At 43.0% G+C, this 26,608-nt stretch overlaps 1 protein-coding gene across 5 annotated transcripts in view; it reads left to right on the top strand.

The window, feature by feature from the left end:
- TIAM1 (TIAM Rac1 associated GEF 1) overlaps window positions 1–26,608 on the top strand; it is a 391,451-nt gene that overhangs the window by 244,610 nt on the left and 120,233 nt on the right. For 3 of the 5 annotated variants that reach the window (XM_036850153.1, XM_036850154.1, XM_036850155.1), the window contains 2 exons: window positions 1,777–1,954; window positions 11,448–12,424. In XM_036850153.1, the coding sequence (XP_036706048.1) occupies window positions 11,459–12,424 (966 nt within the window). In that variant the 5' untranslated portion in view covers window positions 1,777–1,954; window positions 11,448–11,458. Of the gene's footprint in view, window positions 1–1,776; window positions 1,955–11,253; window positions 11,329–11,447; window positions 12,425–26,608 lie in introns of those variants that run through there. The other 2 variants (XM_036850151.1, XM_036850152.1) reach the window with 2 other exon arrangements.

Below are 26,608 nucleotides of genomic sequence, written 5' to 3'. Positions count from 1 at the left end.
TTTTTTCCCACCAAAATCAGAAAAAAAAATTATACCAAATAAACTGAGTTTTGTTTTCCTGCATGTTTTATAAATCATGCCTGGTAACTTTCACTTTCTTCCCCCATGTAGTTTTTCTGTTCAGGGGTTAGAAGAATATAATAGAGAAGCATTTTAATTCTGGTAGTAGAATATGTACTTTTTTTTTTTAGGAAAAAAAACTGTGTTATCAGCCTCCGTTGTGCAGGTGGAGGACAGCCGCCTGCAGGCCCGGTTTGCCAGCAAGAAACCAGCCTTGCAAATTATTGGCAGCTGGCACTGTAATGAGTCCATTTCAATATAAATGGGCTGTTGCTTATTAATTTCTGCCAGTTCCTAAGCAATTCAGGAACCGCTTTGAAAATGTGAAACTTTGCAGAGAACAGCTTAAGGAGGATGCCTGGGAAAAGAGAGGGAACAGGACAGCAGTGGGAGAATTACGGAAAGGACGTGGATTGTAGGGTCAGAATGGGGTATTGCTGAGATCTCTTGCCCCTCTCCTGGCAAGCATGAGTCACCAAGTTCACGGTGAAATAGCACATTTTCCAAGATAGAACTGTAACTTCACTTACTGTGCTGTTCTCTACAGATGTATATATTTATTTATTTACTGTCTTGGTGTGGCTGCCTTCTACACCAGGAGGCAGTTTTCTCCGTGGTCCTGTGCAAACTGTTTGTCATCTCGGGTTCCCACCTTTATTTCTTTCTTTATTTTTGGCCGCGTTGGGTCTTCCTTGCTGACCATGGACTTTCTCTAGTTGCGGCGAGCGGGGCTGACCTTTGTTGCGGTGTGTGGGCTTCTCATTGCAGTGGCTTCTCTTGTTGCAGAGCACAGGCTCTAGGCGCACGGGCTTCAGTAGTTGTGGCACACGGGCTCAGTAGTTGTGGCACGCGGGCTCAGTGGTTGTGGCTCGCGGGCTCTAGAGCGCAGGCTCAGTTGCTGTGGTGCGTGGGCTTAGTTGCTCCGCGGCATGTGGGATCTTCCCGGTCCAGGGCTCGAACCCGTGTCCCCTGCATTGGCAGGCGGATTCTTAACCACTGCACCACCAGGGAAGTCCTCGGGTTCCCCCCTTGATGAAGCCACCAGCAATAGGTACCAACTGTGGGCAGCCCCACAGAGGAATGGTCAGTAGGAGAGGAATGAGGGGAGCCACCCCAAGGAAGCCCTTGGGGCTTTCTCCTGTCTTAGTATCTGCAGTCTCACCTCAGAAGGCAGGCTTTAGAAAAAAAAGACCATTAATACTGCTTGTCTGTAGAGCTTATTTTGAAAACATGTATGTGATGAGAAGGTCTATGTACTGAATTTGGTCTTTTGTTTAACTGTCTTTTAGCATTTTCTTCAGCTTCTCTGGTAAATATAGCTCTGCTTGGAGAATAACTGAGATGCCCTTGTTTCCTTTCATTCATCTCTGTTGAGACTTTTTAAACATGAAGAGGGAACCGTGGACACCATTTCCCAGTAACCTGTTTCTGTTATGCGATACCTTCATCTTTAGAGATTAACGGTTAAAATGATAAAATAACTGAGTTTGTCAGGCTGTTTATTACCGTGAATGTAAATATGCTTGTGTTTATTGATTTATCTGATTATGCCTGTTATTTTATACCTGTAGCTAAATGTGGCATTGTTCAATTTGGGGGGGGTGGTATTTCACACAGAATGGATGTTGGAGACTTTACGTAAATGGGCTCGATGGAAAATTCCTGTTTCCTGTGTTCTGGCTAACCATTTGCTTTCTCTTCTTCTGTCCTCTCCAGGTTTTGGGGACGTTCTCATAGACTCAGGTGAGACTGTGATGGCCACCCCGTGGGGCCAGTGCTGATACGTTTCCCAGCCCCAGTCATTGTTCATCCTGACGTCATTTCCAATCTCAATATCTAAATGCCACAGTGCTCTTGGGGCAAGTTGGGCTGGGAACCACTGTTGCCTTGTAAGGTAAGTTTGTGTATGTGTATTTGAGCCTGTGTATATCCCCATGAATTAATGATGACGCCCCAGAGGTGGTGAGAAAGATACATTTTAGCAGAATTGGCATTGCTGTGTTGTATGTAGCTTGTGGAAAAAAAGAATCTGGAGTCACTTTTTTGGATTAAGGTTACACCCATCTAACAAGTCAAAAGTATTAGCATTAAAACTAAAAAAAAAAGAAAAAAGAAAAAGCAGGTACCTGTCTTTTTCCCCCTGTGAATTGCCCTCAGGATCTTTTAAATTTATTCCTGAGCTTTGCCATCTTTAGATGGGATTATGTTTGAAAAAAGGCAATCCCAGCTTCAAAATCTTACTTCAAAACAATGATATATTTTGTTTCTAGTTTGGATAATCTTTTAAAAAGCAAAATAAATACAGTCAAAATAATAATCTTTCTAAATCAAAGATCATCTTTTATTTGTTCCAGAACTTTCCTGTTTAGTCTCCTGTGTTAGGGGTATTTGTGTGTGACTTGGCAAAACGCTTTTCATGGGTTTGTAAAGATTTAGCAAAAACTTTGAGAACTTTGTCTCAGTTTAATCTTAGCTCTTTCCCCCCTACCCCCCTATCCTGTCTTCAGGCTCAGCCTCCAGTAGGAAAAAAACAGGCTTGAAACCAAGCCCTCCCACTAGAATCTAATTTTAAATTTGCAATCTGTTGTCCTGTGATTTTTGCTTCAAATTTAACTTTGAAATAAATACATTTCATCCTTTCTCTTGCAATTTTGGAGGTCTGTTTTCAAGTCATAGAAGGGTAATCATTACGTTTATTTTAATAAGTTTTTAAATACCTCGGGAGGGGGTGAAAAATTTTATTATTAATAATCATAATTTATATACATCATTAGACGCCTTATGCTTGGATTTCACAATGCCGTTACCAGCAAGAGAAACCTTGCTTTAATAGTTAACTTTTGACTTGAGTATAAGTTGGGTCATCTTGCGCCCACTAATGGGCTCTAATATTTTATATTTTTGAAATACCCTTATTATAGGCAATCTGAGTGATGAGCATTCCCATTGAGAAGAGCTGTACGAAAACTTTAATTTATTTAAATGGCCAGTGTAATAACAAGTAAGGCATGGTCCCTGCCATTGGGAGATTATAATAAAATGCGAGGGGTCTACATACAAAGCAAGACAAGTGTGTCAGTGTACAAATAACCATGCCACAGACAGGAGGTGAGGAGGTCGAGCAAAGTGCCATTGGAACATAGAGAAAGAGTGATTAAATTCCAGCTCCATAGTATTTTCTTTATCTTAGGTAATTTTCTGGAGCCATCTGTTTTAAGTTTGGGTTTGGTGCTGTTTTATTGTAGCTGTCAGTGTGGTGCCCCCATCCTTACTCTCTTCAATTATCCAAGAAACCTAGGGACTTAAAGCATTTATTTATTTTTTTTCTTTCCTTAAAATGAATTGCAGGTTCAGTGTAGTAACTTTGGAAAATACAATAAACAAAGTATAATTTTGAAAATTAAAATTGCCCATAATCACTCTATCTAGGATAGTAACTTAAAAATATTTTATACGTCTATATATTCTTTCTGTCTCTCTCTCTCTCTCTCTCTCTTTTTTCCTCTCCCTCTCCCTCCGTCTTCCTGTGTGTGTGGTGGTGGGGAGAGGGAGAGAGAGAAAGTAAAATATTGTTAACATTCTTAAATTTCTAATCTCCTCAAAGCCAGTATCTTGTATGTGCATCTCAAATGTAAGTTTTGACTTGCTGAGAATAAGAAGAGTTTTGCTCCAGAGATGTTTGACCCTAATAGTAGAATTATCTTTTTGATTATCTACCCCTGAACAGGGCAAGCCCTGGCAGGCTGACCCACAAGGCTGGGCTTTGATCATGTGAAACATTCCTGTTCTTCAGCTAAAGGGTGTGGCATTCTGCTGTCTGTTTGGAGTACTGCTTGAACTTCTGGTCTCATCTAGGGAATTAGACATCCTAAACCATAAAAATATTATTATAACCTCCTTAGATCTCAAGGTGATGAGGTTATTTCTCGTCTCCCTTGTGTCTTCTTCTTTCTCTCCCATTTTTCCCTCTGACTAAAACTAGTACAGGAGTATTTTTCTTTGTTCTCTCTGCCCAGAGACTTTGACCATGGGTGGCTTTCTATTAACTGGAATGTTTTCTCATTCAGTACTAAGAAAACCTCACATTGGCATGATCGAAAAATTCAGCTTACATGTTATATCTTGGATCATACAGGTTTTACCTTTCTTTTTAATTTGTGTTCTACTTCTCCACTCATGTATAATAATTGATGTTCACGGTGATCTTGCATAGATGTTGCAAGCAATTACATTTTTCATTTATTTCAAGAGTGTTTACCTTTACTCAGAGAACTCAGAGAACACAGTTATACAAGTTGCTTTAAAAGTTTGAAAATTCCAACCTCTGGGTCACCTTGGGGTTGGCATCTATTGACTGTCCTTTCCCTTAAGAACTGGTTAGATTTTCCTGGTTCTTTGGAATGCATTGTGGACATTTTGAGTATTATGTTGGGAGAATCTAGGTCCTGTGAAAATCATCTAGAGAATGTTGAATTTTCTTTTTTTTTGCTTTTTTAGCAGGTAATCAACCTGGCTAGGTTCAGATGACAAGTTCTGTCTGACCTCCTATGGGTGGTGGCTCTCATGTCAGTTCAGTTTTCAAAGCCTTTGCTCTGAGGCTGTAGGTTTATTCCACACAGGTGCCACTTGGGAGCTAGACTGGGAGGTGGGCTGTGGTTTATATCATAATTCAGTTCTCAAAGCCTTTGCTGTCTTGCTTTGGGTCAGTCCCAGGTATGTGCACTAGAGGGGTGAGCCTGGGACTTGTGTAGATGTACATAGCATTAGATGATTTGTTTCCTCCAGCTCTTTTTTTCTCTGAGATCCCTCTCACTCTTTGACTTGCAGGGATCATTATTCTTAGTTTCTTTGGCTAGAATGACAGGGTACGTCTCAGGAGTTTTTGCTGCCTGTGCCACAGCTGGACTTGTGTGCTCACCCTCTATGCAAGGCTGGAAGAGTAAAGTAATAAAAACAAAAATATGGGAAGCTCACTTTTGTTAGAGTGGCTTCTTCAGGTTTTGACTCCCATCCCCAATCCACCTGCTTTTGCTTACTCTTTGCAATTCCTCGGGTAGTTGGTTTTTCCTTTGGTCCAGAGTTTTTAATATTTATCATTGGGAGAAAGATCAGCCGTGGTGTCTTACTTCATCTTGGCTGACACCAATATTAGCATTTCAGTTTTGTTCACTACTGTGTTAGAGACAGAAGCCCAATCCCTAGTTAATCAACTCTACTTCTCTGTTTAATCTCACTATAGACCATTGTTTTGTGTTTACTTTGTATTTCTTGATAATATTATACTAGATAATGCTCAATGCACGCTTATTTTTTATTGCCTAATTTGTTGAAAAAGAGGATTCAAAAACATTTCATGTTGAAGAATCCTCACTTTTAAACAAAAATTTCATTTAACCAGAATATTCCAGTTAGTTAAGGCTTTAATTTTTATTTTGAAATAATTATAGAAATCGTACACAATAAGTATACCCTTAACCTAGTTTCCCCTAATGGTTGCATCTTACATAATTGCAGTAAACTACCAAAGCCAGGAATGTGACATTTTTTTCAGTGTGTGTGAATACCTCTATATCATTTTATCACATAAGGCTTAGTAGGCTAATAAGTTTTTAAAAGCTGTCCCTGAGAAAGGACCACCTACCAGATGTATGTATGAACCATTCTAATGACTGTACCTTTTTTTTTTTCTTTTTTTAAAATTGAAGTATAGTTGATTTACAATGTTGTGTTAGATTTGGGCGTACAGCACAGTGATTCAGTTATACATACATATATATATCTATTCTTTTTCACATTCTTTTCTGTTATAGGTTATGACAAAATACTGAGTATAGTTCCTTGTGCTTTACAGTAGGTCCTTGTTGGTTATCTATTTTATATACAGTAGCATGTATATGTTAATCCCAAACTCCTAATTTATCCCTCCCCCCTTTCCCTTTTGGTAACTATAAGTTTGTTTTCTATGTCTGTGAGTCTATTTCTATTTTGTAAATAAGTTCATTTGTGTCTTTTTTTTCAGATTCCACATGTAAGCGATATCATATGATATTTGTCTTTCTCTGTCTGATTTACTTCACTTAGTATGATATGATAATCTCTAGGTCCATTCATGTTGCTGCAAGTGGCATTATTTCATTCTTTTTTACGGCTGAGTAATATTCCATATTGTATGTGTGTGTTTGTGTGTATAGATAGATAGATAAATAAAGATACATCTTCTTTATCCATTCATCTGTGAATGGACATTTAGGCTGCTTCTGTGTCTTGGCTATTGTACATAGTGCTGCCTGTACTTATTGATAAAGTTCCTTAAGATACCTTTTAACTGTTTCACTGAGTACAGTAAGCCCCCTACATACGAACGTGTTCCGTTCTGAGAGCGCATTCGTTAAGTCCAGTTTGTTTGTAAGTCCAACAAAGTTAGCCTAGGTACACACCTAACATAATCGGCTATATAGTAGTATTTAATTTGATGGGATTTAAAGGAAGTTTCTATGATTACTTGAAAAGTTTAACTCCTCACTTGAAGAGAAAGATCATGGTGTTGGGAAGAATGGGAAAGTCACACTCCCTCTAGTGTCCTTGGTCTCTGGCCCTGAGAATCTCTTGATTTTCTGACATCTTCTACTTTCAGATGACCCCTCCCCATCATGTCAGTATGTCTCCTTTGCCCCCATTTTCTCTGGATCATCTCAGGCTGAGCAGTTCTGCACTGTCTACCCTGACAACGAGGAGAGGTATCCTCTTGATTCTGAACCCCTTTCCTAACTAAACCTCTGAGGGAATAGCTCCAAAAAGAGGAAGAATGTGGGAATTAAGTGAAATGAGACAGGAGCAAGACCTTAATTCGCTGCTCAGGTAATTGAAGTCTGGGGAGTACAGTAAAGCAGGGCAAGCTGAAGCCCTCAACTCAGTTCATGGATCAGGGCGATCCCAAACCCAGTGGCCTGGAGTGAGGGACCTGTACTGGTCTGCAGGTGGAAGGGACCCAGAGAACAGCACACAGACTGGAAACCGGTGTGTTGTCTAGGCACTCTGATGTAGAAGAGCTGGCATATTTAAGGCCAATGTGTGTTTTCTCTAGTTCACATTGTGCTAACATTCTCATCTATTTTCTGTTGTAGTTGTATGAGTTTGAATGTTTACATTCTAGATTAAAGTTTATTTTGTCATTCATTCATTCATATTTTTCCACTGAGCACCTACTGTCTTTCAGGCAGTGTTCTAGGCACTGCGGATACAGCAATAAACAAGACAAGCAAACTTTCAGTCCTACGCCTGAGGCTTAGTTTCTAGTGGGGAAGGATAGAGAATAAAAAAGATAAGTATCTCTTTTCCTGCCCTGCAGATAGGTTCATCAGTATCATTTTTCTAGATTCCATATATATGTGTTAATATACAATATTTGTTTTTCTCTTTCTGACTTACTTCACTCTATATGACAGACTCTAGGTTCATCCGCATCACTGCAAGTCACCCAATTTCATTCCTTTTTATGGCTGAGTAATATTCCATTGTATATATGTACCACACGCAGATGAAGAGAATGGACTTGTGGACACAGAGGGGGAAGGGGAGGGTTTGACGAACTGAGAGAGTAGCATTGACATATATACACTACCATGTGTAAAATAGATAGCTAGTGGGAAGCTGCTGTATAGCACAGGGAGATCAGCTTGGTGCTCTTTGATGACCTAGAAGGGTGGGATGGGGGTGGGTGGGAGGGAGGCTCAAGAGGGAGGGGATATATATATAACATATAGCTGATTCACTTTGTTGTACAGCAGAAACTAACACAACATTGTAAAGCAAATATACTCCAAAAACAAAAAAAAGGTAAGTAAGTGAAACACATTTTTTGTTACAATTATGATAAATGCTAAGGAGGGGGAGAAAAAATCAAAGAAGGGGGATAAGAAATGTTGAGTTCTGAGGGTTGTCATTTTGATAGGGACACCAGGAAAGGCCTTTCTGAGAAGGTGATATTTGAGTCAAGATCGGAACAAACTGGAAAGAGTGAGCCAGATGTAGATTCCTGAAAACTGGAGGGTTGCAGGCAGAGGAAAGAGCATGAGCAAAGGCCCTGGGGCAGGCCAGGAAGCCAGATCTTAGACCATTGGAAAGAAAGTGTAAGACTTGAGGTTTGAATTCGGAGAACTGTTCCCTATGTTACAGTCTTGTGCACTACTTCCTGCTTAATATCCCTCCCACTAACTACCCCCAGAAAGTGCAAGCTGTTTGGGGCCACTAACATTCTACATAAGGAAATAACTAGTGTAATGAGTTAAAAAATGGTAACATTTTCCAGCTTGCAATCGAGTACCTTTATTCTGATGCTCTGCTTTTCTATTTCTAGCCCAGTTTTTGCATTTCAGCCTGTTCTCCTCCCCCTTAATCTTTCCCCTCTTACCTAGTGACTGTGTGATGATTATGTTGGTAAAGTACTGATCACTACTTTTTGCTTTTGTTACTAAAATGCATGAACATTTATTGACTCATCACGCGTAGAACACTTGTAGTCTCTCTAGAGGCTACAAAAAGAGTGAAAGCCACTTTCTGCCCAAAGTTGCTTCCAGGCTCACAGGAACAAACAAAGCCTATGCAAATGTAAAATATAAACCAAGTTTTTTGTTTGTAATAAAAATAAATGATAAGGGTTAAGTAAGAGAGAGCAGGGAGAAATGAAGATGCTGAAAGTAGCTGGCATTTTACATTTGTGTGTGAAAAGGGTTAGGATTTTCAATTCACCAGTGTTCTGGGGGTTGCCCGTGGGACGGGGGTTGTCCCTGAAAGAGGAGATTGTGTCTGTTGTATGCAATAAGCAATTTAAATTTTTCATGCTTATGTTATTTCAGGGTCCCCCACATGGGCCTTTGTGGTTCTCACTGACCTTTTGGGAAAAGCTTTTAAATGAAGGGGTGTTTCAGCAGTCCCTAGAAACATTTTTCTGCTAAGTTGAGTTGCTTCAGACTTCCTGCTGACTCTGCTTAGATCATCCCCTGAGAATTGCTTCTCGGTAGGATTTAAGAGATTTGGCATTCATCTCTAAACTCTAGTTCTAAAGATAAAAATGGCTTCTTTCCTACCTTGGCTGGCTGAAAAGAATCTTGCTACTAAAAATGCTATTAATATAACAGACCCGTCAGAGCAATGCAGGGAGTGCTGTAATTCTTGAAGGTTGGGGCCATTTCCTTTAGGAAACCTCTCCTGAGGCTTTTAACTTGATTGGTTTTCTGTTGGCAGAAACAAGCCTAACCAGAAATTTGTTGTTGAGAATATGCCTGTGAATTTACATTTGCAAACTTTTGATGTATACAGTAGAGGAGGGTACCTCCTAGCACATTTGAGGTGACAGTTTTGCCTTTCTATACCTCAGTTTCTGTCACCATCATTCTTTCCTTCTTTTAACTTTAAATCTATGTGATTCTTAAAATGGGACTGTGGCTAACGCCTGTTCTAAGCTTTTAATTACTTATTGGCAAAACATATAGATACATAGACACATCCAGGTATCTTAATGTACACTTAAAAAAAAAAATCAAGAACCCTGAGAAATTGGTCATGGCCTTTAGCATTACTTTAGATGCTTATTTATTTTACTTGCAAAAATGTAGTACATGATATTCTTAGGAATGTAGATAACACAAGTTATGCATGGACAGTGCATCTTTTCATTTTCCCTACACCAAGTTGAGTTTCTGTGTGTTTTCTTGGCTTCTTAAAGATGTCAGCCAGGGAGGTGTGAACTTATTGCTTTGAAGTATGCTTGCTACTAGTAAAAGGAAGATTCTCTTTCTTGGAAACGTCACTCTCAGAATCATATGATGTGTGACCTGGTAGGGAATATTCCAGTATGGGAATAGCTCCACATCTGGTGTCTGTATGAATTACTTCTGAACTCATCGGAACATTCAATGGAGGTTTTTCCCTTCCTGTTGCCACAAATTTCATTTCAGTAAAGATGTGCTTATAGGAGTTTAAGCAACCTTTGAGACTGAACAGTGGGATTATAGAGTGGTTCTGGATCAATGTGAATGTATATTATGTTTCAGGGTGTTTCAAACTGTAATGGTTACAATAAATTTGTTCCTGTTTTCTTTCCTCTGGTACCTTTCACTTTTTTGTTTATTGTATCCCTTCCCTGGCTAGAATGTAAGTTTCATGAGCGTGGGGAATGTGTGTCTTTTGTTGTCTGCTGTATCTCTGGCTTCTAGAATGTGGTAGGTGCTCAGGATATATTTTCTGAATGAACGACTATGTAGATGATTGAAAGAATCAGCTCAGGGAAGTGCCCAGCTACTCTATTTTTCTTCTTTCCTTTCTGGCCATTTTCATGTGTGTATCTTAAGAGTATACAACTTAACTGGTCTAGAGAAACCTCATTGCTGAGCAAGGAGAATAAGGCTATAAATAGAGTCACACTTGTCGAACTTTGAGCATTTTTCTGTTTTCCACTCTGGGTAACAGTCCTCAGACCAATGAGACAGACTGGAAAAATGTTAAGGAAAGAGTTGAATTAACCTGGGTAGCCCCAAAAGGCTGAATGATATTTAGTGATTTCATCATGTGGATTTCTGTTTGCAGGGCACTCTGTACCAGATTAATGTTCTCAGGTTGGATTTGCTCCCAGAAGTAAACCCATTAGTTTGCTGCTAAGCAGAGAGTGGGGTTCCTATTTCATTTTGCCCATCTCCCTCTCCCTATCCCACTTCACACCCCCTACCCGAACCTCCCAATCAAGGTTTTCAGAATGCTGTGGGATTAAGGTAAAAACCCTTTTTCTTCTTGACTTTGATTTATTAGGAAGAGTTGATTGGACTTACATCTTGAGCTTTTCCATTTTTGATTGATTTTGAAGTGTAGATGGAGTCAGAATGAAACAGAAAACCATTGGGAGAGAGGGAGGTTATCCAATGCACCTATGAGTTTTGCTTGGTTTTTTGAAATGTGTAATTTCAAACAGAAAGTTACTCGTTTGGCAGACACCTTGCTTTGTACTTTTTAGAGTTTTTAGTTTATGGATAGGCAGAGAGCTTTAAATATACTCCTGTAGAGTTTAAGTAGAAGAAGACGACGGTTGCCAGCTCTATGAAAGCAACCCTGTGCCGTGCCCGGTGGGCAGCTACCCTCCGGGCAGAGACAAGTGTAATTCTCTAATGATCTTATTTATGTTCTTATTTCATATCTCCACAGGAGTAATCTCAGTACATGATGTTAGTTCTCAACTGCTACCACGTAAGAGTCCAAGTACCTGCCAGGTGCATATAGGTGCGCTGTTATCTGCCAAGCTGGCTGCCCTCCCTGTGTGCTGAACTCCTCCTGTTAACTGCCTATACCCATTGGGTGACTCAATGATTCCCTCCTTTTTTTTTTTTTCTTTGCTACAGACCATAAAACCATGGGAAACGCAGAAAGTCAAAATGTAGTGCATGAGTTTTATGGAGAAAAGCATGCGAGCCTGGGGCGCAAACACATGTCGCGCTCCCTGCGCCTGTCGCACAAGGCGCGGCGGACCAGGCACGCCTCCTCGGGGAAGGTGATCCACAGGACCTCCGAAGTGACCACCCGATCCAGCAGCACTCCCAGTATCCCCCAGTCCCTGGCCGAAAATGGCTTGGAGCCCTTCTCCCAAGAAGGCACCCTGGAGGACTTCGGGAGCCCCATCTGGGTGGACCGAGTGGATGTGGGCTTGAGACCCGTGTCTTACACGGATTCTTCCGTCAGTCCCAGCGGAGGCAGCGGCATTGTCCTCGCAGCAGCCTCTCTGCAGAGCATGCCAGACTCGGAGGAGGGCAGGCTTTACGGGGATGACGCTACGTACTTGGCGGAGGGAGGCAGGAGGCAGCGTCCCTATACATCCGATGGGCCCACTTTCACGGAGACGGCGAGCTTTAAGAAGAAACGCTCCAAATCTGCAGACATCTGGCGGGAGGACAGCCTGGAATTCTCACTCTCTGATCTGAGCCAAGAACATTTAACAAGCAACGAAGAGATCTTGGGTTCTGCCGAAGAGAAAGACTGCGAGGAGACTCGGGGGATGGAAGCCCCGGCGAGTCCGCGGCAGCTCAGTACCTGTCAACGTGCCAATTCACTGGGGGACTTGTACGCTCCTCAGAAAACCTCCGGGGTGACGGCAGACGGGGGGCGGAGGAGCAAATTTGCAGGCTACTGTCGGAATTTGGTGTCTGATATTCCTGATCTCGCGAACCATAAGATGCCACCGGCTGCTGCCGAAGAGGCTCTTCCGTACAGTAATTATAACACACTTCCCTGTAGGAAATCTCACTGTCTTTCCGAAGGTGCCACCAACCCACAAATGAGCCACAACAACAGCATGCAAGGCAGGAGAGCAAAAACAACTCAGGTAAAGTGACTGGAATCTGTTTCAATATTTTGGAAATGATGCATGACTTTCAGTGCATGATTTTGCTCTTACACGATTCCCATCTTTTAGCCGGGTTTTACCATGTTCCCCTGGCGGGTGCTGCAGCCGATGCCGTTTCTCTGGAGATTCAGCGCTCTTCTGCTTCGCCCCTCTTGCAGTTCTTTGGTGAGGGGGTGGGGATTAAGGAGTAAGCGTAGATGTGTGTCGGGGATGTGATGAGAGTGGGAATAAAGCTGATAAGTTCACGTTGGGAAGCTGCCTCTCCAATTCAGGTCTTCAACAGCATCTCCCTTCTTCTGAGCTTCCTTCCTAACGTGGTTCTATCCGTGGACAGATGGGGATGGTGGGCTGTGGACTCTGGGAACTTCTTTCTTCAGCGCCGCAGGTGGGAAGAGGTTAGTCGGCCGCTCGTTGGAGGAGGTGTTTCTGATTCAGGGCGGGCTCTGGTCATTTGTCAGCTTCTCTCAGAGGTTGGCAGGCTGACTGCCTTACCAGGAGCCATTTCCATTTCCTGTTCCTTGCAGGGCTGGCCAGCCCTCTCTCTGGAGGGAGGTGTTGCGGAAGGAATAACATGGGTGGCTTCCAGTTCTATGCTGCAGCCAACTAGTTTCTGACCTTGGGCAAACCCTGACTTCTAATTGCTCTTCTGAACCAGTGGGGTAAAGATGCTCGACTCACCTGCTTCGGGGTCCAGGGCATGAAAGAGTGGGTGTGAAAACATTTTTCAAAGATTGAAAACATATCTTACTTATGAAAGGAAGACCCGTTACCTTAATTAGTAATGATAATTAACGTGGAGATAATAACGTGTCAAGTAATTCTGCATGCCTCCGTCCTTTTCTGGTCCTGCAGTTCCCTGTAGTGGAGTTCTGGGAGTCCTGGCTTGTGTTGAGGATGGGTTGGTAGCTTTCAGGTGGTACTTCAGATCCGGAATCCAGATTGGGCCCATTTGCCTTGAAAGGTGTATTGGCCACCAGGGTGACCAGCGAATACCCCTGAGGTCAGCTGGAAAACAGCAGGTGTGCTCTGACCTGGCCAGCAGCCGATGGTGCTCACCTTCTGGTCTTGCTTCGGTGCAAGTCAAAGTTATTTCGAGGGTTATTTTGAGGCTCAGTTCTCTTGGGAAGGGTGTCTAAATATAATGGGCAGATGGTGGGGAACCTGGGGAGGAGGGCAAAGGAAATTGGCACTAGATTGTCTGTGTTCCTGCCCAAGAGCAAGTTTGTTTTGTTTTGTTTTGTTTTGTTTTGTTTTGAAGTATTCAAAATCTCAGCTTTCTAATTTTATTTTGGAATTTTAAATCCCCGTATACAAGTCATCTGGGGATACAGTTTTTTTTTTTTTTTTTCTTTACCACTGTAGATTTCTGTATTAGAATAATTGAAATTTACTATATATTCCTCTGGGTTGATATAGGTTAAAGGAGTCTGTGTTTGACCTTTTCCTCTTCTTTTTTAAAAAATATTTTAAATTGTGGTAAAAGTACACATAACATTTACCGTCTTGACATTTTTAAGTGTATGGTTGAGGGGTATTAAGTACATTCACACTGTTGTGTACCCTTCATCTTCAGAACTCTTTTCATCTTGTAGAACTGAAATTCTGTCCCCATTAAACAATAGTTCTCTGTTTCCCCCTTTCCCCGGCCCCTGGCAACCACCGTTCTACTTTCTGTCTCAGTGAATTTGGCTCTAGAGACCTTGTAAGAGTGGAATCATGTAGTATTTGTCTTTTTGTGACAGGCTTATTTCACTTAGGTTGATATCCTCAAGGTTCACACGTTGTAGCGTGTGTCAGAAGCTCCTTCCTTTTTAAGGCTGAATAATATTCCACTGTATGTATATAACACTCCCCCCACCGCCCCCCATTCATCCACTGAAGGACAAGTTTTGCTATGGTGTCCAAGCCAGGTATCCTGGCTCCACCTCTTCTTACCTGAGTAACTTTGGGCACAATTTTTAAGTCTCTGGAAGCCTTAATTTCTTCATCTGTCAAATGGGAATAATAATAAAGTTTCTGAGAAAATGGAATGGGAAGGCCAGCGCTTGGTACTTTAGAAGCTACCCATAAGGGACAATCTGTAATTTGTTGTAATTTTCATTATTATTAGTGTTGTATGAGTTGAGGACTCAAGGTAGTTTTGTGTTTATATCAAACTTTGTGTTAGAAACAAAATTATTAAAAAGGCTGATTCTGAGGTTTGAGAAGGTGAGTGTGAATGTTGCATCTAGATGCACTCCTTGAATTTTTATCCATCTCTCTTCTGAAACGAGATTATAATGATAGAAACGACTGAATTACCCCACTGTGGTCCCTCTGCCTACCCTGGCCGGGCTCTTCCTACACTGGCAATTTGACAGGTTGGGACGCAGGTGAGATAGGTGCCCTATTAAAGGGTCTCCTGAAAGGCACTGCAGGCTCTGTCCTGAAGACATCGCCAGATTGGCATTGCAGAGCTGATTGGAAGAAATGGTCTCCTGGCCCTCAGCAGTTAAAAGGAACCTCACCTGTGACTGTCACTTTTACCTGGAACAATGCTAAGTTAGCGCACATTCTGTGTAAGATTTGACGGGGTGCCAGGTGGTATTCTGGCTCCCTATCTCCAGGTCTCCAACACTGGGGGACAGTTGGACCTCTGCTTCCCCCCAATCCCCACAGATGGGGCTGTGAGCCTTTGAGTCACGGCCACCGCCAGAAGAGGGGCAGAGCTGGTATCACTGAAAGCTCTCATGTGTAATTGTTGTACGACATTTCCGTTCTTTGGCTTGTCGCCTTCTAGAATTGTTAATATATGAAAGTGAGATCATCTCAATGTGGTGTCTCATAAAGCACTGTGGTAGCTTAATGTAATGCAAAGTGCAACGGACTAGGAATCCTAAGAAGTACGTTTGCATCCCGGCTCACTCCTTACTAAACGGTGACCTTGGGCAAGTCACTCCATCACTGGCTCCTTCTCTGACCAGGGTGAGGGACACCAACCTCTGACAGGGCCATTAGGAGAACCAAGTGGGATTCCATGCATGGAAGCCTTTTGCAGAGTGTATAAAGTGAACGGAAGTCTTATTTTTGTATCGACTTTGCGTGTTGAGTGAGGATCTTTAATGACTTGAAACAAACCCCAGAATTATGCACAGCACTATCCCTCCACCCACACTTCCTAGTCTAAGTTTGGCGTGTTCGTCCAGCGCAATTTCTTGAGAACCCACTATGTTCCAAACAGTGTATTTTAAGAGGCAGTGGGTGTGGAGGCTTCCTTGAAAAGAATTTTTTTTTTTCTTTTTTTTTTTGTTGGTAAAAGTTTCTGACCCAGGGGCCCTGTCCAGCAAGTTTGGATCGTAGATATTAAAGCCTCCTCATCTGCCCTGGTGATGTGATTGAATCTGTAATAGGCCTGTCAGCAGTTTTACTCCCCAGAAAAGAGCTCCTGGCAGGCATTTGGCCAAGGTCATGGCCTCTGAGCCTGAGAGACAATATGTTTTATCTGAACTAACATGAACAACATCTTTTTATTTGAAAATGATCAAAAAATGTGTCTGCCACACAGTAAGTGCTGAGAAATTATATTTTGTCCAATTCAGCATACTTGAGTGTGTGTCGTGTACCTCCTGCATAAAAGTTTTATCTTGTGAGTCAGTCTGCTACTCATTTGTTGGGAGGATTTACCCAGACTCCTGAAAGCAGAGTTTATTTGTACTGACTTCTGTAAAATCCCAAGTAGCTTGCCCCTTGATTCAATGAATGCCTCATTGGTATTTTGGCCTGAACTTTTACTTTCAGTGTTCCCATGGTTGACGGACAGAGGAAAGGGCAGCCTGGTGTCAGGCAAAGAAGAGGTTCTGGAGTCCAGCAAGTCTGAGCTTTTAAGTTGGAACCCCGTTACCTGTTGGCTGTGTAACCTAGAAGGATCTCAGTGCCTCTTGAATGAGGGTTCCACATGGGAATGAATGTAAAACTCCTGGCGCAATATCTTGCATATATTAGATGCTCCGTAAATGATGGTTATTAGTTATGATGGTAAAGTTTGGTTTAATTGTGTAGAGTTCAGCTCTCCTGTGTTTCTAAGACTATCAGCGTGTGAGGTGGAGAGAGGAAACTGCCATTCGATGGAGTGTCTTTGAACCAGGTTCTGTGTTTGAAAGGGAAGCTTTGGCTTGGAGCTGCCCTGCATAACTCCTGAGGAGGGCTTCATTCATCCACTTGGGAGATGAAAGAATGTGAGCAGCTGTGCTGAGGATGTCTCAGGGGGCCGCCACCTTGGGAGGGAGCAGGGGGGGCCCCCTCAGAGCTCCTCGCGGGGATGTGGCGCTGGTGATTAGGTTTGTGTGCTGGTCCAGTTTCTGACACCCTCTTCACGCCGTGGTGTATGGAGTGGGATCGACAGAAGACAGAGCTCCTGGCCCCTGAGCACCTCTGCGGGGGTTCATTTCAGCCTGATTGCGAGTTGCCAACTCACCCATCACTTTTCAGGGGAGGAAGTCAACCTAAGGAGATTAGGTGACAGGGTCTTACGACTGGATTAAAGTCCAGGTCTTCTGACCCACAGACCAGGGTCCTTTCTACAGAAGCAAACCCACACCACACTGGCTACCCATGTTCAAACAGGTTTCAGCTCACGTGCCTTCAGATTTTAACATCAAAACCCCCAGTTCTGGTACAGAAGCCAAACAGGGTGGTGGGCTGAAAAGAAAATAGTAACTGTCCACTACTGTGGCCCGAAACAGCGGTCCCTGAGAGAGATGACCAAAGGTGACTTTATTTTTTATTTGTATTTTTTTAATTGAAGTATAGTTGATTTACAATGTTGTGTTAACTTCTGCTGGTGTACAGCAAACTGATTCAGTTATACATATATATACATTCTTTTTCATGTTCTTTTCCATTATGGTTTATCACAGGAAATCGAATATAGTTCCCTGTGCTATACAGTAGGACCTTGTTGTTTATTGATTCTATATATAATAGTTTGCATCTCCTAAGCCCAAGCTCCCACTCCATCTCCCCCCCACCTTCCCCCCACCTTCCCCTTGGCAACAAGTCTGTTCTCTACGTCTGAGTCTATTTCTGTTTCGTAGATAAGTTCACTTGTGTCATATTTTAGATTCCACATATAAGTGATATCATATGGTATTGTCTTTGTCTGACTTACTTCACTTAGTATGATAATCTCTAGTTCCATCTGTGTTGCTGCAAATGGCATTATTATTATTATTCTTTTATGGCTGAGTGGTATTCCATTGTATATATGTACCACATCTTCTTTATCCATTCATCTGTCGATGGACATTTAGGTTGTTTCCATATCTTGGCTATTGTGAATAGTGCTGCTATGAACATAGGGGTGCATGTATCTTTTTGAATTATAGTTTTGTCTCCATATATATGCCCAGGAGTGGGATTGCTGGATCATATGGTAGCTCTATTTTTAGTTTTTTGAGGAACTTTCATACTGTTTTCCGCAGTGGCTGCACCAACTTACATTCCCACCAACTGTGTATTAGCGTTCCCTTTTCGCCACACCCTCTCCAGCATTCGTTACTTGTAGACATTTTAATGATGGCCATTCTGACTGGTGTGAGGTGGTACCTCATCGCAGTTTTGATTTGCATTTCTCTAATATTTAGCGATGTTGAGCATCTTTTCATGTGCCTGTTGGCCATCTGTATGTCTTTTTTGGAGAAATGCCAAAGATGACTTTAGAAGGCTCTATCCCTGATGACTTTCTTGCTTGGATAAGCAAGTTAATAGGATTGGTGATTTCAGCAAGATAAAGGGTGCAGCATGATCAGAAGAAGATCTTGAGTTCCTATAAAAGTTGTGTTGATTTTTTAAATTTTGTTTTGTTTTACACTTAGTTTAAATGGTTCAGGGATAAATATGTTTCCTGAGCTGAGAACTGACATTAGCATCCAAGAGATTCCTAACCTTTGGTCACAGATTCCTTTGCGAATCAGATGAAAAATTTGGATCTTTTGGGATCAACACAGAGACCACCCTTTTGCATATCATTTTAGGGGATCCATGGGTCCTCCAATGTCCATCGAGAAGCTTCTGGTTAAGAACCTCAGGTTAATTCTTTTTTTTAATTAATTTTTATTGGAGTATAGTTGCTTTACAATGTTGTGTTAGCTTCTACTGCACAGCAAAATGAATCAGCCATACATATACATGACATCCCCTCCCTTTTGGATTTCCCTCCCGTTTAGGACACCACAGTGCATTAAGTGGAGTTCCCTGTGCTATATACAGTGTGTTCCCCTCAGTTGTCTATTTTATACATAGTATCAATACTGTATGTGTATCAATCCCAATCTCCCAATTCCTCCCACCCCACTCCCTTCCCCCTTGGTATCCATACATTTGAAGAACCTTAGGTTAATTCTTCGTGAAACAAAATATTTTCATATAAAGTCCATTTAAAAAAAAAACCTCTCTTCTTTCGCTGCTCCTGTTTGATGCTTCTTTTTTGCCTTCCTTTTGATTTTTCTTTTTCTGCCATGTAAGTTAAGCAATGAGGTATTTATTTTGAAAAACAGCCCATCCATTTCAACAAGAATATCCCTCTTCTTTGCCAAGATCTTCTTTGGAGGAGTGGGAGGGTGAGTAGGTAGCTGAGAGATGGTTTATATCCGCAGTTCTCAGACTCCTTTATACTCTTAAAAAGTGTTACAGACTCCAAAGGGCTTCTGTTCGTGTGGGTTATACCTATAAATATTTATCACATTAGAAATTGAAACAGAAATGTAAAAAAATACTTGTTAATTCATCTTATTTTAGGAGCAATAAACCATTACATGTTCACATAAATAACTTTATTTTTAAAATTTTATTTTCTAAAATAAAAAAAAAAAGCCAGAAGAAGGGCATTGTTTTGTATTTTTGCAAATCTCTACAGTTTCTGGCTTATCAGAAGACACTAGAGTCTCATATCTGCTTCTGCATTCACTCTCTTGTGACATGCTGTTTTGGTTGGACTATATGAGGAAAACCTGGCTTCGAACAGATAGTTGGTAAAGGGAGGACCTTAGGGACCCCCGGAAATTATTTAAGGACCCCTGGTCCTCCCTTGGAGAGCTGTTTATTTATGCTAATATAGGTTGGGGAGGTCCAAGCCTTTGAAAATCACATTCTTAGTTTAGTCCGTGAGGAGAGGAGCCTCTGTGTCCCTCAGTGCAAGTCGTGTCCCACAGTAACGTGTAATTGCTGGTTTCCCAGCATAACTGAGGAGGACAAAGGGCCGGGACCGGGAGCTTGGAGCCCTCCCAGACAGCCTGCTGTGCAGCCCTGGGAGCGTCTCCACGGATCCACAGGGCAGAACTTAGGAAACGCCCACCAGCTTTTCTCTCTGCGTTGGGGCCCAGTGTGCTTTGAACTTACTGTTGACAGAATATCTAGTTTGGGCCATAAAACAGCCCAATATGTCTTTCTCACTTTCTCTCCTTTTAAAAAGATGAAAGAAAAAACGTGTAAATGAGCTCTGGTTGTCTCCATAAAAGACGTAATAAACCCGGATGGCTGGAAGATGTCGAAGTCAAGCTTTCCAGTTGGGGCTCATTTGTGACTTCCACTGGAGTTGAGCGTGCGTTGAGCCTGGAAATGCCTAGACCTTTAAATCAAACTAAAATGTGTTCCATGAGAAACGCTTTTCTTGTTTGGAGAGGAGGTTGGAAGATGAACAGCAGTTAAGTTGTTCAACAGTGTTTGTGTTTTTTTTTTTTTTTGGAAGTGCCTACGCCATGCCAGGCACTATTCTTGGTGCTTGGGATGCATCAAAGAGATCCCTGAGCTCACGAAGCTAGCTGGGGTGAAGTGGAGGTGTGTCTGCAGCAAAGAGTTAGCATAACAAGTACATGACATGCTATGGGAAAAAGAGAGCAAGGTGAGGAAGAGCGGGCAGTGGGGAATGCGGGGCAATTCCGGATCAGGTGGTTGGGTTGGGCCCCGCCCCTCGGGATGGGCCCCGCCCCTCGGGATGGGCAGACTTGGGTAGGGATTTGGAAGGGAGATGGGAATTGGCCATTGATTTGGAAGGTGGGAGTGTGCCCTGCGCCTTTGAGGAAGAGCAAAGAGGCCAATGCGGCTGGAGCAGAGTTGGGGGGCGGGGCGGGGGGTGGGGGAAGGGATGGTGCAGAGAAGCTGCACGGGGATTGGAGGAGGGAAAGAGAAGGCTTCCAGCCGTGGGAAGAGGGACTTTGAGCTGAACCTTGAAGGATCAGCATTCCTGGAATTCCTGGAAGCAAGAAAAGTTGGGAGCATACGCCGGCATGAGTTCTTCAGTTTCACTGGTGGCTGGGTGCATCTAAAGGTCCAGTGCTAAGGCTGGACGTTGGTGGAGGGCCTGGATGGACAGCCTTGGGAGCCCTCACCTTGCTCCTGGGAGACTTACCCAGCCATGGCACGCAGGATGGATTGATGGGAGGAAGGTAGTTAGAATAGAGAGTCTGTGGCTGAACCAGGGATGTGGCACTAGGAAAAGAAGAAAAGGGACTAGGGATGTGATATATCCTGAGGTGGTGAGGAGGGGAAGGGTGACGACAGGGTTTGAGACATGCACATAGAAAAACAGGTGAAAGGAGAGAGGTGATTCATTGACTTAGACATAGAGCTGTCTCCAATCTGGAGTTATCTGAAGCAACATTTCAAGCATTTGCCAACTTAACTTATGAGACTCTTTTGGGCAGCAGTAAGAACTTCAGCAGTTGTAATTGAGAGAAATTTTGAGTCACTCCGTTGTGAATCATTAGAGGGGATGGGACTGAGTGCTGGAAACTTTAAAGGGCATGGAGATTTTGCCTTAGGAAAGGGAGAAGAAGGAAATAGAAACAGGGTTTTAGAAATGTCTCAAAGGGAGCTGGGACACATGTAAAGAGGCTAAGAGTGGGAGGCCAAGAGGTACAATTTACAAACTTCAGAATCAAAAATTCAAAATGGCACTGGCTATCTGTGTAGAGAGAGGAAAGAAAAAAACCTTACAGTGATGACAAATGGATACTGCAATATTTCTGTAAATCAAGAATGGCAATTATTAGTAGCAGAGCCTAGCAGTTACAGCATAGGAAACATCATTTTCTTAGTTTATTGTGCAGTTTTGCGAATATGAAAATAATTCAGGGGGATTACATTGGCTCGCACCAGCCTTGGTGGGCCTGTGTATTTTTCCCATGAGACCTTGTTTTTCCCAAGTTCCTCAGCAATGCCCATTCTTTCATGTTAGTGCAGGAAGCTAGTAAGTGAGGTCAGGCAGTGTCTTCTCTCCTTGGGCTGAGATGTTAAGTAAGGCTGAGGATGGACATGTCAGTAATTAGAGTTAACACTGTTGTGCAGGTACTGTGTGCTGGGCACCGTTCTAGAAACTTGTGTTACCTCAATCTCACATCTTACAAAGTGTCTTACAAAGTAAATATTGTTGCTATTCCCATTATACAGGTGAGGAAACTGAGGCATGGATTGGTTCAAAATAACTTGCCCAGACATGACATTTGCTGTATTGAGATTACCAAGGGAAGGTATACTAAGAGTATAGGATAGTATAGTACTGAGCGTACCAAGGAGAGAATGTTGGAAACCAAAGACAGTGCTTATGTGTGTGCATGTGTGGCGGAGGGGAGTCCTTAGATTTTGGGGATAAGAAGATTATAAGCCAGAGGGGGAATATTTTAGAATTTAATGAGGCAGAAATTGTTCTAATTCAAGGCTTCTGCAGGTCAAAATCTCCTCCCCCAGGGACTTCCCTGGTGGCCCAGTGGTTAAGAGTCCATACTTCTACTGCAGGGGGTGCGGGTTCTATCCCTGGTTGGGGAATTAAGATCCCGCATGCCTCGTGGCATGGCCAAAAAAGAAAAAAATCTCCTCCCCCCCATTGAAATTCTGTGAACTCTTCTCTGCTGTATTTACCTTCTCTATACAGGTGTATTGAAGCAAAGCTGGATTCATCAGGAAAATTAAACAAAGTGACCAACATAACAGTTTCTAATTGCATTCGACTTGTAACTACAAGTTGCCAGTTGATCCTCCTGGGCCCTGACTTGTCCCAGGGCCCTTGAACTTTGTGGCTAATTAGCTCTTCAAAACTGTGTTCACACATCTTTAGCACAGCAAACCTGTCCCTCAGAGTCTTTCTGAATTCCCCGGTGGAAACAACTTGAGCCTTTGCCACAATGTGTCTTTAGCCTATGTTCATGCAGGGTGACCCTCCAGTTTTCAAGGCAGTGAAAACAGGCTTTGAATTTACCTCTTGCTGCCTCCACTTTAGTACCAGAGCTCATTTAAGCATTTGCTGCCTGGCTAAAATGACAAAGAAAACTCTTGCCTGGCAGCTGTCGAACGTTTTGGGCAACAGCTGGCCACTAGTGCGTCCAATGGGAAAGTGCATGCATTCGTGCTGGGAAACTGCCAATGGAATGGAAATCGGTGAGTGCTCAAAGAATCTGGCTTGGGAGGACTTGTCCAGGGAGAGCAGGATTTAAGAGCCTCTGTATTCCATGAATGTTGTTTATAATTGGAAGCCTCTTCAGTGGAGTGGTTCTAACATGGGGAGTTTATTTTGAGCTATTTTTAGGAAATCTTTGGCTGGATCATGCGCCACGTTGGGAGTTATTTCTCTGTCTAGCTAGGGTCTTACCATTTCCCTTGATCTCCTCTGACATTTGCTTTAAATTTCGGTATTTGGTTAAATGTTCTAGGACTGATCGTATGCTAAGACGTCTAACTAGATAAGAAGGAACATACCTTGCATTTGCGATAAAGACTGCTGGGCTCCCGTGGGAATTTTCCCTGGGGTTGATCATCTGGATATCTTGCTGTTGGAAGAGTGGGGTGGTTGACAGGGGCTTTTAAGTGTGGGGAGAATCCGGTTTCTCGGGTGTGAAGTGTCCTTGAGATGGAGGTCGGTAGGAGGAGGAGCCCTTCGGAAAGATGCACCGGGAACGTTTGCATCACAGTGATGCTGTCTTTCTTCTGAGCTATTGGAAACCGTATCACAGTGGTATACATCTTGCCATTTGAGAAGGATGGGCATTTAGGATGCAGCCTTGGAGCGGTCTTTCAGTGTGTGAACCTAGTGCCTCTACATCAGTGTATCTGTCTTTGGTTTGTTCTAGAGATTCTGAGACCTATAAACGTGTGATTCTCGTGTGGCACTTAGGCATCTGGAGCCCTGCTGTAGATGAGTGTCTCCCACACTCAAGGTGTAGGGGGTGTGGAGTCCCGTTAACCCTTCAGGTGTTGAGTAATGCCTCTGGCTGGGTGGATATCATTTCCCATGATGCTGGAGCAAGGGTTTCTGGGTATTTGGCACATCCCAAGCTTCATGGCCAAATAGAGGCCGGAGCTGGGCAGCCACCGTCTGTTTCTGGACAGGCCGGGTCACATGTCAGTGGGAGGCTGTGCACCACTTAGCCTGCTTAACCGCTGTGGAGACAAGGTGGTGCTGGCTTGGATCACAGATCGGGAGCATTCTCCACTGGTTACACTCCCAAAGTGTGCCAGCTCAGCTGGGGCCAGCAGACCTCTTACCTGGAGTAATCACTCCTTTGCTCGGTATAATGGTCGTCCCAGAGTTGAATACACGCAGCCTGGGCCATTGCAAGGTTGCAGTGTCAGTTGGCACGAGCACATGTTCAAGTCTGACAAAGAGGTGAGTGTCTATTGAGACCTTAACTCTTAGTTTCAGTAGAGACATCAAGGCATTCTGTAGGAGTTCATGGTTTGTGGGGATGTAGTAGACCGTTAAGAGACATGCCTGTCCAGTCTCTGCCTCTGTTTCCCTCATCTTCTTTGTCATCTCCTCTTTCTCCTTCCGTCCACCTTTGAGTCTGAGTTCTTTGCCGGGAAAGTCAAGTCATATAGATGCACAGTCACTCAGTTGTGCTGGGAAAACCTAGAAGGGGCACTGTTGAAAAACAGAGGGAAAGGCATGGAGTTGACTATTGAGACAGGATCCAGTCAGGTGCTCCCTGCGGCTGAGCCACGGGGCCATCTTGTCAGAGTGGAAAAGGTCGTTGGAGGCATGGGCTCCAACCTCCAATCTACCACCTGCCAGACTTGTGGCTTTCTGAGCCTCAGCATCTCCATGCATTCACCAAGGGGATGGTTTTGCAAGGTTCCTTCCTGTTCCAGAGCTCTGGGAATTACAAGATGCCTGGAATTAATTTCTCCTTTTTGTTCTGAAGTCTTTCTCTTATGACCTAGAGAGGATACCTGTGTAGCTGATCTTTACCTGTCTTACAGAGGGGCAACTCATCTTTTTTCATTTTTGAGGCGAGTTGATAGCTGATTTTGTCACTTCTTCCAGAGAAGGACTGAGGCATGTGAAAATGAATCCAGATGTTGGTGAGAATCACACAAACTCCGCATCTCCCACCACCCATGGTTATCTTGAATAATCAGTGATGGCCAAATTTACTTATTAGATCAAAAGGGATATGTATGGTAAATGTCCTTGCCAGAGAGAAATGTGCGTTGGTAACAGCACTCTCCTGTTTGTATAGAGGACTTTGACCTACCAGATCTGGGTCCTTGATGACCATTGGTGGCGGGTAACAGGCAGGACAGCAGATGGCAAAGTGACAGAACCAACAGTCACAGGGTCTGCATCTGAGCTGCATCCATGGTTTCTTTGACACTCTTGAGTCCCTCTACATCCCAGGGACCTAAACTCCATGTTTAGGCAAATGTTGTTGGTCCTTAGAAACTCGCTTAACCACTTCCTGCTACTATGTCCCTTCTTACCTCCTCCTTGTTTTTTCTTTTCTTTTTTTAAAATAAACTTTTTATTTTAGAACAGCTTTAGAATTACATAAACATTGCAAAGATAGTAGAAAGGGTTCCCATATACCACACACCCAGTTAACCTTGAGCCCTTGGCCGAGGTGGTATTTGCCAGGTTTTTCCACTGTCAAATTTCTACCCTTTGCACACTGTACTCCTTGTTGTGTGTTTTTGTGTTTTTTGAAGGTGTACAATGTGATGATTTAATATATGTATATAGTGTGAAATGATTACCAAAATCAAGTTAATTAACATATCCATCACTCACACAATTACCCCTTCCTCCCTCCCTTCCTTCCTTCCTCTCTCTCTCTCTCTCTCTCTCTCTCTCTCTCTCTCTCTCTCTCTCTCCTTCTCTCTCTCTCGTGGTGAGAACACTTACGATCTACTTTCCTAGCAAATTTCAAGGATACAACATGGTATCATTAACTAGAGTCATCAGGCTGTATATCAGATCCCCAGAACTTATTATAATAACTAAAAGTTTGTAACCTTAACCAATGTATCCCCATTTCCCCGGGGCCCTCAGCCTCTGGCAACCACCATTCTACCCTCTGGTTCTGTGAGTTTTACATTTTCACATTCCACATAGAAGTCAATCATACAGTATTTGTCTTTCTGTGTCTCCTTTGCTTGTTTTCATGTCTGGCTATGCCCATTTTAAGTTGCTCACTTAGGACCTATTCATGACGCGAGTGAACTCTGAGGGCCCTAACTTAGAATTGACCAGGTGAGATGTGCGGAGACATGGGCACAACACCTGTTTGGGCCTCGTGCAGGATGATATTATTATGTGGCTTGGCTCCTTCTTTCCACCCCACTGTTGCCTCTCATCAGAGATTTGAACACAAAACATTGATTTATACGGCGATCGGAATAGCCCGTTCGTTTTTACATTTTCAAACCATAATTAACTATTTATGAGACTAAAGGCTTCACAAGTGGTTAAGCCCCCAAACCACATATTACTTTGCCATCTCTTCCTATGTCAGACTCACATTCCGATTCTCTCCCTTTGAGAAAAACCAGTCTAATTTCTTGTCCATGAGACTGTCGAGCTGTGCTGTCCAATACTGCCGTCATTATCCTCCCTTGATGACTACCATTATTTAATTACTGTTTATGGAAATGCCTTTAGCACTTCAGAGCAATTAAGATTCTGATTTAAGAACAGATCTGCCTGTCCCGGAAATGTTCAACATGCGAGCAGGGGCAGTGCTTTGGAAGTTCCAAATGTTTTTAAACTGGGAATTGATACCCGCCACATCTTGGCAGTGCCCCAAGCTGTCACTTGGCCCAAGGGCGGTGAGTAGCTTGCTTTGGGCTCCTAGCGTCCCAGCTTTGAAAGGGCAACGTAATTGGAGAGCCTGCATTGGAGCTGTGAGCCCCACAGACTTT

This window comes from Balaenoptera musculus, chromosome 4 (genome assembly GCF_009873245.2).
Source record: "Balaenoptera musculus isolate JJ_BM4_2016_0621 chromosome 4, mBalMus1.pri.v3, whole genome shotgun sequence".
In the NCBI taxonomy this organism is placed as follows: domain Eukaryota; kingdom Metazoa; phylum Chordata; class Mammalia; order Artiodactyla; family Balaenopteridae; genus Balaenoptera; species Balaenoptera musculus.
Note: the sequence above shows the minus strand (reverse complement) of the source record. Positions and strands in the feature narration are given on the sequence as shown.